Raw genomic sequence first — 14,227 nt, forward strand, 5'->3', positions numbered from 1 at the left:
GAGAGATCTCCAAATGAACATTATAATTTCTAGGATTTTTAACTCTGAAAAAATTTTCTCTGTCACACATTTTAAACTTTCCAAAGGAGCTACCCAGGAACATGTTTTGTGATGCCCACTGTATCTGAATTCTGTAGCTATTAACGTCTTTATCCAAAGCCCCCCCCCACTTGTAAATGTATCTCTGAGCATGGCAAATCTATCGAAGTAGTGGTGTGCTTCATTTCATTTTAAAATGATTTTTCTAGTTGGCATGTAGACTTTGCCGACCATATGGGGTTCTCTGGGATGCTCTGCAACACGTGTTCACCTGCTTGATACTGAACTTTGTGCTTCCTTTTCATTTAATTTTTTCCATGAATTTTCTGGTTGCTGCATGAGGTTTTTATGTATTGGCGAAGGGGTCTTCTGTGATGCTTTGCTGAACATGTGTGATGTTCAATAGTTTCACAAGCTTTAAACCTATGAGCAGGAGCTAAGATCTTTGGAAAGAACCTTCATTTTTTACCAGAAAGTATGATGATACATAGAGAGGTAGTCTTATACACAGTCTGTTTCAAAGAAAATGATCGTGTGTGTGTGTGTGTGTGTGTGTGTGTGTGTGTGTGTGTGTGTAATCTCTACAGTAGAAATTGCTACTGAGTATCAGTATGTTGTAGACCTTGATCTTCTCTTGGGTTCTAATTATTTGTTTTTCCCTCTCATTTTCATAACTATTGGTTTTCTTCTGATGTTTGTAAGGCATTGTGGTTCCTAATAATCTATCATGTGAGCCTTTCAGACTGGTGGGCTATGGTAAATACCATGTGTGAAGGAAAACCAATCACTAAAAAGGTTTTTGTTTCAATTGTAGACAAAAGACATCCTTTGGTACTTCCAACTTTATAAAACTTGTGTTATGACAGTAGAGTCTAGGAAATTATGGGTCTTAGAATTCATCCATGAAGATTCCCACAGGGGTGACTAATTTCACCTCAACATCTACTTTCTCTATTGCAATGTTAACTTAACAACCCCCCACAGATTAAATCACATCACTCACCAGATCTGGACCAGATAATGACCACCAGATATGCGTGGCTTATGTCAAGGTCACAAAAATCAAAGAAAATAAAAATGCCCTTGTAACTACTGGCCCAGGGCTTCTGATGCCCTCTCCCGGCCTCCTCAGGCACACAGATTCACAGGCATGTGTGCAGGAAAACATCCATATACATATACATACATACATAAAAACAATTAGAAGATGATGTTGGTATACATTTTTTTCAGACTTACATATTTGCATGTATTTTTAAATATTCAAATTCAGTTTGTAGGAGGAATATAATCTAGACAGGCTGGTGATGCTACCACTTAGACCTCTAACACTACTACAAAGGAGTTTTCCTCTCTTGTCTATACATGCAGAGGCTGAGTTGAGCCTTATCCACTGTGCCTCCCAGAAAACCCTGTTGAGGTGTCTTTTGACTCTCCTTGTTTTCATCACAATCCCTTATAGCCATGTTCACCAGAAAAACTCTTGTGAAGCTATACAACAGAGAGACAATCATAGGCACACCAGGCTGAATGGTGATATGGAAGGAACATTTTCAGAACTCACTCTAAAACAAGTTTGTTGGACCATTGCTTGTGAATCTGTGATGGTGCTGTTTAGTTACAGGAAAATGGTTGGGTTGTTCTTGTTCAAACCATGAAAGCCAAGGAGCAGGAATGAAAATCACTATTAGCCTGTGAGGTAGGCTTGGTGCCATGGTCCAAAGGCCTCCCTAGGTTCTACATTTCCTGGAGTACAAAGCAAATTTAAGTTTGCCGATGACAATAAAAAGGAATACTTTTTTTTTTCCAATTTGTTTCCCAATTATGTGATGCTCCTCAGAAATAAAAGTACCCAGATTCTCTCAGGAGCGTCCTGAAACATGGCTTGTTGAAAAATTCTTCATCTTTAGACACCTCAAAGTAACAGAAAGTCCCACAGGCTGGGATATCGTAATGGAGATCATTTCAATGAACAGAATTCTACTTCCAAAACAGAAGAGGAAAATAAAAGCCAACCAAGCAATGGTCTGTAGAATTTCAGAGTGCAAACAACAACACTGAAGGCAGCAGCAGGCAATCCTAAGAAGACTCAGGCATCTTACCTGGCTAGCAAACCGAACACATCCCTAGAAATAATACTATTCATAGCTACCTTTTACCTCCAATATGGCAAGTTGTTTGTCCTAACAGTGTCGTTAACAGGATTTAGTAATCTGACAACCACAAGTGACCACACAAGTAAGTCACTGATGTAAATATGAGACTAAAAATGACGTAAGGAATTTACAATATCTACAAAGCCACTGTTATAGCTAAAACTTTTCCCTGGGTTTGGAAGGCCATTAGCAGAATTTACAGCCTGTTGAATAGAGTTGACCCTTGCTTTTCCTTCTGCTTTCTTGCCCACCACAATAAGACATGCCCATCCTTACCACAGAGATGGAATTGGAGAGCAGTGTGCCATCCTGGGCCAGCATGTTGGACACGGTGATCTCTGGCAGGTCCATGTTTTGTGGATGGAACGGAAGCAGGCCATTGTGGTTCATGGGTTGACACAGAGAGTGATACCCGGACTCCACCTCATTCAGGTGCACCAGAGAGTGGTCAGGGAGGGAGGGAGGAGTGATGGGCGGGATGTTGAAGTCTTCACTTTCCAGACTTGGGCCAGGGTAGGACTGAAAAGACAGAGATACAGGTGGTAATTAGCGTCCTCTTGTTTGCCATTCAAACGCAGGGACACAGTGGCCCAGTGGAAATATCCACCAGCTACATTACAGATTTGGGTAGGACATTCAAACATTGGGATCACCATAGTACCACGTCTCTTTTATGTTTGAGAGAAGATGCTTGCGAGGCATCCGCTCTGGGTATAACCTGCTTCTGTTATGTAGCTTGGTTTTCCTAGGAAGTTGAACTCACACAGATTTCAAAGATCCCATTAACATTTTCTAGAGTATTAATCTGGCTGAATTCCCTTTTCTTTCAACAAGAATTTTAGGGAAGGAAGGCAATTTATAAAATTGTTTGATCAAACATGTTTCATAGGACTCCCTACTGCTAAGATTATGGGATGTAGTAAAAATGAATTGCAGAAGTCTGGGACAGTTGCTTTTCAGTTTGAAAAAAAAACCTATCTGCTTGTAATTAAGAAAAAATAAGAAAAAAGTTATTACTTAAGAAGTAAGTTAAGCCTCTGCCTAAGGGTCTGCTCAATGAAACTTTGGGGAGTTTTAAAATGCTATTAGATGCTAATTTTACCATTAACATTTTATCAGCAAAATAAAAGTGAAGACTGCTTTCAGGACTTCTGTAAACATTTATTTGAATTTCCCCCACAGGCTGATAACACTGCAAAGATTTAAATTCAGTCCCTGCCACAGTAAAAGACACAAACAATATTAATATTATATAATACTAATCGTGAAATAAAAGTTAATGAGTAAGATAAATAGCATTTATATATCAGAGGCTTTTCTTTCATAAATTAGCTTGAAAATAGAAAGAGAAGAAGAAGAAAATCAAGATTACATCAAGACAAGCCTGCAGAAGAAGGGACTATGGGAAACGTTGAAAATGTTAGAAGGAGCTGAGTAAACATTGTAGCAATCACTATGCAGGGTCAGAAGGAACTTATTTTGTTAAACAGGTGTCATGATATAAAAAGAAACATTTGGGCCCTGATTACTCTTACAAGTCAATCTTTCAAATTCCAGGGCCCTCAATGTCTGTGTGCCTGGGTAACAAAGATTCTCTTGTCTAACTGTACAGTGCCTGTTACAGTGTGCAGAATTTGAAACAGAGCGAGCAGGCAAAGCAGAGGAGCCAAAGAAAGTAGTGTTCACTGTTCACTGAGTGTTCAGCCAGTGAGCTTTATGCCTCCCTGCCCAAACGCCTGCGGTTATTTTTTCCAGATGGCGTCTATTTGTCTAACAGAGAGAAAATCTTCAACTTGCACTTGCTAAATGTTGAATGAGTTCTGATATATTTGTTTAGGTGGCGTCAGAAGGCACTATTAAACGGAGAGCTACTTGGAACATCTGGAGTCCGGAGGTGGTCCTTAGAGAAGAATGTGTAGGTATCATCTGAAGTCTATGAAGGGAAGACTGCATTCTCCCCACAGTTAATTTTTCTTAAATATACAACCTTCTGTTGAAATAAAGCCAACTGCTCTAAAATTTTAGTTACCTTTACCAAAGAACTGTGTCAAAATTATATTTGATTATCCTGGGCATACAGACCCCAGCTTCAAGTTCCTTGTAAGAGAATTCAGTGAACAGATACAAAGGCCCGATGGAGAGGTAGACAGGCATGTGGACTTAGCCACTGCTATTTCTTTTAGAGTGATGTGAAGGCCTGTTTACTAGTTTGTCTTTATTCAAATCTTATACCTGCTTTCTGTGTGCGTGGTTGTTACTTCTTTTTCTGCTGACAAGAAAACTGCAATGCAGAAGATACCCAGTGGTTGACAGTCCTTGTATGGAGGATGGACAGAAGATGGCAGAAGTCATTTTTATCTCTTTTTCTTTGTTGTGATCAAACCCAGTGCCTTGCAGGCGTGAGAGCAGTGTGCCAGAGCCCCGTAATTGCTATCATCTTTGTCAGGCTAAATGATGCAAAATGTCCTTGTTTCACAAAACCACATAGTTTAAGAATCATTGCCACCAACAGCAGATTCCCCTTGTCCTAAACTCTGTCACGATGCCTACCCAACTGCTTTAATATTTATGTCACATGAGCACAAGAGTTCAAAAATCTGTCTTCCTCCCACCACTGTTGGTTGTGATTTTATTTCATTGTATTAGTAAATTATTTATTTATTTATTTATTTATTTATTTATTTATTTATTTATTTATATTTATTTATTTTACTCACTCACTTTCTATCCCGCTCACTGCCCTCCTCCAGGTCACTCCCTCTACTGTGTTTTTAAGACATTCATCAGTGTTTAAAAAACTTCCCTCAGTAATCAGAACTAATACAGAAGTAAAGGAGAAAGATGGTTTTAATTCCAGAAGTGCCATTAACCCTTTGAAAATACTAAGGGATCTTTCGCCCCGGTGGACCGCGGCTTTACATTCTTAAGTTCCTTCGGTAGTTAAGTCTTATTTTGTGGTATTTTAAAGGAAGGTTTAATTGGTTTCACTTTACATTGGGGTAATGACAATTGTGCTGCAGTGTAGCTAAGTTGCATGGTTTATTTTCATGTAATTACACATTAAGGTTATTTAATCCATACAATTATATGCCAAAACCACAGACTCTACAACTTAACCGGCAATGCACAGTTATATGGGTCAAGAATTTTAACAACATAAGGTTACTTAGCAGTTTCTGGTCCTTATCTTAGAAGTCATGATGAGGTTATTTGCCATGAGCCTATTACAGAGTAATTGATGCCCTATAAAAGTACCATGGTAATTGTTGAAATGACAAAATGTCCAAGAACTTTTAAAAAAGTTCAATAGCAGACTAATTTCTAGCTTTTTTAAAAGAAAATGTGGGAATGAATTAATATCCAAAGGTGGCTCCTGTATGCCACGACAGTTATAATCTGATTTTTCAAGGCCTTACTTGTGATGTGTTTAATAAGTGAGGTTTCCATCCAGTTCCCAGTTTGGCAGGAATAGAGCACAATAGAGTGTGATTTTTTTTCACTCCACATGAAAATGCACTTTAGAATTTTCCTTAAATCCTTGTTGAGTGATTAAAAGAGGGAATTGAAAAATTCACTCATTCATTTTTCTCTTTCATTCATCCATCCATGAATGCTAAACTGAACCTTTAAAAACATGAAGCTTGAAGCTAGCCTGCAGTTATTTCACAGGCTTAAATAACTATATTCCCCAAACTATCATGGCCAGTTCCTAACACAGAAGGTGACAGTTACCTCACAGGGTGCCTAACAGCTCAAGTGTCCTGGAAGAAGAGTTGTGGGTACAACAGACCGAGGGGGCTGGGCAGAGGAGTCTGAAATGTCCTGTTACTGCTGAACTGGTCCTGACATGGCTTCCTAACCATTCCATAGTTACACATATGATTCCTAATATAGAGTTTATGATCCTCAGGCTCTTAGAGTGATTGGCAGCTGATTCCCCATGTCTCATGAGGCCACAAAGGACAACAGCCCCGGGAGCCTGGGGTTAGCTCATGAAAATCCCCTGTACCCCATCCTCAGATGGAGTCTGGAGAAAGGAGTAAAGAGTCTGATCAAAGCAACACAACACTCCAGAAGGATTGGCCTTAGAAGACTAAAGAAAAGCCCTCCTGTTGACACAGGACCAGATGTGGCACTTGCTCATTGACAGGCTACTTTTGGTTCTTACTGATTTTCTCCCTCCACCGTGGCCTGTATTTTAAGCAACCAGTCACTCTCGCTCTCGCCCAAAAACAAAAATCATGTATGTGATTTCTTTATTAAAGGTCTCCATATTCCTATAAGGCAACAGCACCACTTTTTAAGAACTGAAATAGAGGTTGCGAAACAGTTTATCCCATGTTCTAGGAGGCTTCCTTGGGCCGGGGCCTGCTACAGACTATGGTGGAGGATAGGCATGGAATGTCAAGGAGGCACTTGCTTCTTGATCAGCATCTCCAGTCTCTTAACGGAGGCTAGAATCTAAACCATTGGCCCTCTTAGTCCCCAGATAATGTGGCCCTCACTGGTAACCATCTCTATGAATAGAAGAGAAGGCATAGGGAGATTGGGGCAAAAAGTATTCCTGCACCTTTCTTTTAACTGTTGAAATTGACTTCACTACAAGATAAGCTGGAAAGGGGCACACAAATAAACAAATCTTAACCACAGCTAATCTACATGAATATACAATGATCCAGTGCCACAGAAGAACTCAAAACTCCCCTGAGTAGCATGCTCGTCTTTGTATAGAGACATGAGGAGTTCTCGTGGTGTGGGTGCTGGGCCTCACTGTGTCCTGTAGAAACCAAGCACCATCAAGTGTGGGGTAGGCAGGGTGCACTGGCGTGAGGCTTGGTTAATTCTGAAAAAGAGATAAACGGGCTGCAGGGGGGATTGTCTGAAGTTTTAAAATAGCAATTTAAAAGTATTACCTGCCTCAAAAGAGTAAATGTATTGTTGTCAATAAGAGTCTATGACTACTACTACAACTCGTTTAGTTAAAACCTGAAAACGGGGGTATTTGCACAGTTTCACTTCTAAGGTGCCACATGGTTCTCTGGTGAGAAGTGGACTGGTTACAAGCATGCTAGGGATGCCCTCGGTGACTAACAAGAGCATTCACAGCACGATGGAAAGACTGGCAGCTGCTCAGTCCAACAGACAAGTCTCATATAGGGTCTTAAGAGCGGGTAGGAGTTTGGTTTCTGATGCAAGTTTTCTCATGCTCTTGAACCTATTTTAAAACTCAATTCATAGAGTTCTTTTTTTTTGATTTATTATTTTTTTTTCTTACAACTTTATTTTTAAAAAAGAGGGATACATATACAGATTTTAAAAGGCATTTTGGCATATGATTGTATAAATATTTTTGTCAGTACTTAATTCTTTTAGAGGATGAATAGCATGCATTGAAATCCCACTAGTTACCATAAGCATAAAGTACATGTAGGACAGAACGTAACATGTAAACAGTTTTCTTGTTGAGTGTAGATTAAGCATAATGATCTGTGAATACCAAAAATTGCCACAAGGCTATTATCTTAGCTCTCGATTTATTAATGATTTAAGGTCCAGGTAAAATGATAGCAGGCTCAAAGAAGAAATAAAGAAAGAAATTAAGGATTTTCTAGAATTTAATGAAAATGAAAACACAACATACCCAAACCTATGGAACGCAATGAAAGCAGTACTAAGAGGAAAACTCATAGCTCTGAGTGCATCCAAAAAGAAAGTGGAGAGAGTGTACACTAGTAACTTGACAGCACAGCTGAAATCTCTAGAGTAAAAGGAAGCAGATACACCCAAGGGAAGTAGACGGCAAGAAATAATCAAACTCAGAGCAGAAATTGACCAAATAGAAACAAAAAGAACCAATCAAAGAATCAACAAAACCAAGAGCTGGTTCTTTGAGAAAATTAACAAGATTGATAAACCCTTAGCCAGAATAACTAGAGGGCAAAGAGAGTATCCAAATTAACAAAATCAGAAAGGAAAGTGGAGTTCTTAAGAACATTTACAACGTACATCAAAAGTTCAATAATATGTGTTCTCCAGATAAAATGTGCCAGATAAAGTGTTGTTAAATGGATTTATACATGTCTTAGACTAGACTGAGCTATGTCTACAAATAGGTACTTTTAGACAGTCTGTGAGGGACTACATGTTCTATAAAATGAGATTGTACAGGAATTTCCATCTATTTCCCATTAGTAAGACCTGATAGTGGAAAAAAAATAAGTACAGTTATATGCAATGTACTTAATTACTCGACAAAGAGCCAAGGTCAAGTTTCACATTTAGTTGAACAGAACTAGACTGCATGTCTTCTTTTACATATTTGTGCACTTGCATTAGTGCATGAATGCTTGTGTGTGTGCTCACTGGTGGTATATGTGTATGTATAATGTAGACCACAGGGTATGTGTAGAGGCCAATGATCAGTGTTGGGTCTTTCCCTCAATCCTTCTCTACCTTAAAAGCAGAATTTTATTATTTTTAGTTTATGTGCATGGGTGTTTTGCCTACATGCACGTTTGTTATATGTTAGCATTGTCAGAGCAGGCCAGAAAAGGGCAGCAGATACCCTGGAACTGGAGTTGCAGAAGATTGTTAGTTGTCTCATGGGTATTAGGAACTGATCCTGGGTCCTCTGGCAGTGCTCCTAACTGCCAAGCCATCTCTTTAGCCTCTCCACCTTATTTTTTGAAACAAGATCTCTCACAAATTTTAGAACTCATCTATTTAGCTGGCTGGTTAGCCAGCGAGTTTCAGTGGTTCTTCTGGCTTGGTCTTCCCAGCTCTAGGAATACAGGCATAGGTAAATGCGTCTGGCCTTTGGGTGGGCTGGGGTTGGACTCAAGGCATCATGCTTGTGAGGCAAGCACTTTGCTGACTGAACCATCTACTCAGTCCCTAAGTTGCATGATTTTAATTGGAGAATAAAATAATAGGGAACAGAGAGTGTGCAAAGGATACCAAATGCTGGGATTGACTCACTGAGTAAAGACCAACAGCTTGGCTCCTTAAGGAGCCCTGCAGCCTGGGACTGCAGAGTTCCAATCCAAGCCGAAAGATGAAGGGATTTGTGAGCCAAAGTGCCCATTCTAATTATTCACAAACAATATATTGCTAGCATTATGGCTTGCATGTCCTGGATTTGGGGCAGGGCAGGGGCTGGGGTTTGGGGATCTTCCCAGGAAAGATTTTGGCAAAGAGGCAAATTGCTAAGGAAGGGGTTTAATTCTAAGACTGCAACTAAAGAGATTAGGGTTAGGGAAAATCCAGGGGACTGGTCTGCTCTTGGGCCTTTTCAGCCATTTGAGTATAGCCAGCATCTGCTTCACGTGTGCAGACTTCTGCAGCTCCCATTTCAGTGTGACAGGAAAAGAGAGTTCTCAGCTAATTTTTGGAAGTTCTCATTCTCCTGTTTGTTTAACTGCATAGGTACTCACTTCCTGCTTAATTGCATAGGTGCTCACTTCCTGCTTAATTGCATAGGTGCTACTTCCTGTTTAACTGCATAGGAACTCACTTCCTGTTTAATTGCATAGGTACTTGCTTTTTTAACCACTCTGCCATACATATTCCATGCCCCGAATATCCTGCTTACATTATTTTCTCAGTCGGCAGCCCCATTTCCTTCACCACAGCCTGGTCTTTATTTTGTATTCCCAGGCCACATTATCGCATCTGCAAGTGGAATGTTAATTACACTGACCTTTTTTTTTTTTTTTTTTGACTGCAGAGGATTCAGGCTCTCATATCATCCAACCAGAGAGTTAATTCATGCCGACCAGAAACAAATAGTATAGAGTTTCTTCCAGCTTTTGTCTTTTCTTCTCTTTTCAAAATCTAATCCTCTACCATTGCAGCACTATATTTTGTGAGTCCCAACCACATATTGCAATCATTATGCACAGCATTCAATCTTTGGTGACAAGAAGTCCCATAACTCAGAAGAATTCAAAAGATAGCATCGTGTACACATCTTTAAATTATGTGATGGACTCGTGCAGTCATGCAGACGCTAAAAATATGGCTGTAGTTATAGTCCTGTAAAATATGGTTCTCATATAGGTCTTTATTTGAAAGATAAATAAATACTACTGCCATCAAGCATATACACAATTCCTTAATTTTTAATTTGTAACAGTTTCTGAAAGTGAAGGACAGGAATATGCCAATGTTTAAACAAGTTTTATCTTCTATTACTGAGCATTCTTGAGCAAAAAACTCAATGGAAATCAAAATGAGCTGAGAAATTTACAGAGAAAAAAATGTAAACAACAACCACCAAAGGGGGAAAATCCTCTCAGCATTCTTCATGCACTTTGTGAAGTTAAGACTTTGCATGGCAGAAGTGATTTTTCCCCAAAGGCTTTGAACAGCATCAATTCAATCTCTAATTTCTTTTGAGAAGACCTTCAGAGTCAGATCTTTTTCTGATTCTTTTGTCTCTGCATGAACAAGGGCTGATAGCTTGAGACTATAATGTATTACTGTGGAAAGCTTTGGTCTGTTACATAAATCATCTTAACACTCAGCAAGAATTGTCCAACAGTGCCATTGATGTGCTCAAGCCAACGATCCTGAAAACAATTTTTTTTTGGTCTTTCTTCACATGCTAGACAATAGCAATAAATCATCTTCATTTAAAAACACAAAATATACTAATTTTTTCAACCAATAGTTATCAAAATAAAATTCTGGACAGAAAGCATAGCATTTATATTATTATTTGTAGTCATTAATTTTAAAACCTTGCTTAAAAGACAGACAGCTCACGATTATTTAGTATAGAAATGTTGAATGCCTTCCATGTTTAGGACTTTCTGCAAATAGTCACTGGAGCTACAAAGAATTAGAAAATGGTTTGTAGGAATGAATGAACTGGAAGATAGAAAAATAAATCCAAGCTCCCTGTGAAGGCCACGTGCTTGAAATGTCAAATTAGATAATTTAGGAAGGGAAATTACATGAAGTGTTGCTATCAGCAGGTCACACAGATTACTAGCCTGAAGATCAGATATTCTTGCTCAAATGTGACAAAGAAAGGCCATGATGTGACCTGATGTCTGCACAAGCCACAGAAATAAGGCTCAAAGCAAGGCCTTCATGGACAAGACCAGTCTCACCAATGAAAACAAACTGGGGTATGGGCTCAGGCCTGGCTTCTACCAGCATTTCAGTAGAAGATCAAACCTTGGTTGTAAGAAATCAGGACAGAAAACTTGCATGAAACCGGAAAATAGGGTCACTCTGCACCTACTTAGAGAATGTAGGAGCTAGGACCGGAAGAGATGGAGCTTCAAGCATTGTGGAAGCCATGAGGCCAACACTTAATACCAGATGTGCATGGGACATGGTTGCCTGTCCCACCTCTGTCTCTCATGGCTGTCACTAACAGCAGAGGGCTTCTTTGCCATTGTTCATTAATGATTTTGGGATGAGAAGAGGACTGCTTCCCCTGTGTGTGGCTTAGAATTCTGGATGCGTGTCCACACACATTTTAAAACCAGCATGGAGTATAGTCATCAAGGGAAAACAAAAACCAAGAACTAACTAGTCTTCTGAATATACTGCACTTCTTCCACCTCTATCTAAGTAGTGAGGAGAGCAGACTGAAGTTGAGGCATTCATTGTTTCTAAGACCCTACTCTGAGATCCCATTTTACCAAATGTCTTATTTTTATAAATAACCCAAGTAAATCAAGTTTTGAAAAAGGAGAAAAATCTTAAAATGTGTCCCCTACCCTCTCTGGAACCTTTTTACTGCATACTTGACATTTCATGTTGACCCTTTGTTATCATATTTAATATGAAATAACCTATCACAGGTGTCTGATTTAAGAAATAGGAACATCAGGCACAAGATCTCAGGTCACCTCTCAGTAAGAACTAATGCTTTGTTACTTTACACCTCATATCCCAAGGGTATACTGCAGGGATGAAGATGGTCAGCCCGTGAAATGGGTGTCATAGTGCAATAAAGAAAATGAAAGGTTGTACAGGCTCTGGGTGATACCCTGGTCCAGCATGAGTGATGCCTTGGTCCAGCATGGATGATGCCCTGGTCCAGCATCAGCAGGCCAATACTTGCAAACTATATTCATTTCTGTGTAATTTAACCTTTTCACATATAATTATCAAAACTAATGAATACTATCTAGACTGTTGTTTAAATATATGTATTTTATTTCATTGTTCCCTAATTGATTTCAAGTTTACATTTTGAATATTTCAACTGTTTTTTTGCAGTTTTCCTGGTATGAGTCACTGTGATGAATCATATCCGTTTATTTCCTTAGAAGAATATTCTAGAGTTCTATGTTTATCCTTTAAATGGAATCACAGAACGCCAAGAAAATTTCATGTTTAAAATAGTGTGGCGAAACCAAATGTGTTTTGTCAACTTAATACATTAAAAAAAAAAAAAAAACCTTTGGACTTCTCCTGTTCATAAGTATGTCTAAAACAATCAACTCCTTCAGCTTGTCTGTGTAAGCCTCATCTACAATGCACAGCTGTAATGGTGGACACTGTATGTCTAGTGAAGACAAAGAAGAATTCACCACCATTGATAAACCAATCCAGATGCTACCATCAGCCACCTCATATAACTATATGAAAATATGCAAACAAAGATGTATTTGCTAATTTTGCAGCTTAAGAAAAATAGTTCAACCATCTATGGCTTTATTTGGTTCAACCAACTGATTTTCTAATAATTTTGGTGGTGAGCCTAGTCTTTAATGGCTAAGCCATCTCTCCAGCCTCAACTTACTATTTCTCAAAGCAGCCCCATACATGTGGCATAGTACAGTTCTTTTAAGTCAGGGAAGGACTGAGGTAAGGATGCCAACATGTAAGAGAGTTTTAAAATAAAAATAAGCCTCGTCGAACAAAGAGGTAAGCTCACGTGGGCTTTAGATCTTCCCAAGCCCAAAGAGTTCACTGGGAAATGTACTTTTCAGTGGTTCCCATGTCACTCAATCAGTCTCAGCATCCTTGAGTGGTAGGAAGGACTGAGGGGGTTGCTGGTAAAGCTTTTCTTCGGTGTGTTGGGAGAGAGCAATAGCTGGCAGTCCCTTTCATTCTTAAGACTCTACTTCATTCTTGACAGGAAAAAGGAGGTGCTGACTTAAACTTCCAGCAAGCATACATGTCCTAGGGAAGTCCATTAACAGCTTCAGAGCATAAGAAATAAGTGGCTCGTGGATGAAGAAAGATAGCAACTGAGTAAGACGGTCAACCCCATGACTGGCCAATGTGAACAGACACTCACCCCCATCCCCAAATTGGCCTCACAGGAGCAAGGAAGTTGGGAAGCTGGTAAGACCTGATTTATCAGACTCCCTTTTCAGTATGGTCTCCAGAACCTTTCTGCTTTATGATTTCTGGAAGTGAGAACTCACAGCTCTTGAAGGGCTCTTTTCAGCTGTGCCCAGAAAGGCCTTCAGTGTTGGTCTTGAACTCTGACCCTCAGGGAACTGGTGACCTATCTGAGTCACAAGAATACTTGCTCACATGTTTAGCTTTCTAGCTGACAGGATCAAACCCCACAACTGATGGAAAGGAGGGGCAGCATGGAGAACACACTCCAACTAATGCCACCCAATAGATTTAATATCTAGACTATTAAATAATATAGGTCAGATGAAGCATAGAAGAATACAGACATAAATAAAAATTAAAGGGAAACCTCTTTGAGTTTCTGGGAAGTCTAGCTGGTTTTGTTTCCAAATTCAAAGACCGAAACTGCTTAGGAAAACTTGACACTTGTGAAAGGTGGTTGGGGTGGCAGATGAGGTGACGTGGGGTGAGTGGAAAAAAAGCCCTTGGGCCCTGTGGCATTGTTCTCATATTAAAAATGAGCACAATCATTTATGCTTGACATATTAACATTTTGGTGATTGCTTAGAACAAACTTTAGTTGCCTTGGTAACAGAGTTGGTGCACATACCCATCGTGACTCAGCACAGTCGTGTTCTGAGACTCAAATGCCACTACATTCTTAAGCATTCCCGGGTGACAGGTTTATTACGAGTGCC

At 39.5% G+C, this 14,227-nt stretch overlaps 1 protein-coding gene across 1 annotated transcript in view; it reads right to left on the reverse strand.

Annotated features, from left to right (window-relative positions):
- Window positions 1–14,227, reverse strand: part of TOX (thymocyte selection associated high mobility group box) — a gene marked incomplete at both ends in the record, with an annotated part of 287,177 nt that overhangs the window by 122,753 nt on the left and 150,197 nt on the right. The window contains one exon of the mRNA XM_080938630.1: window positions 2,472–2,714. Within this exon, the coding sequence (XP_080794756.1) occupies window positions 2,472–2,714 (243 nt within the window). The remainder of the gene's footprint in view (window positions 1–2,471; window positions 2,715–14,227) is intronic.

Source organism: Micromys minutus, assembly GCF_963924665.1.
Source record: "Micromys minutus genome assembly, chromosome: 26".
NCBI lineage: Eukaryota > Metazoa > Chordata > Mammalia > Rodentia > Muridae > Micromys > Micromys minutus.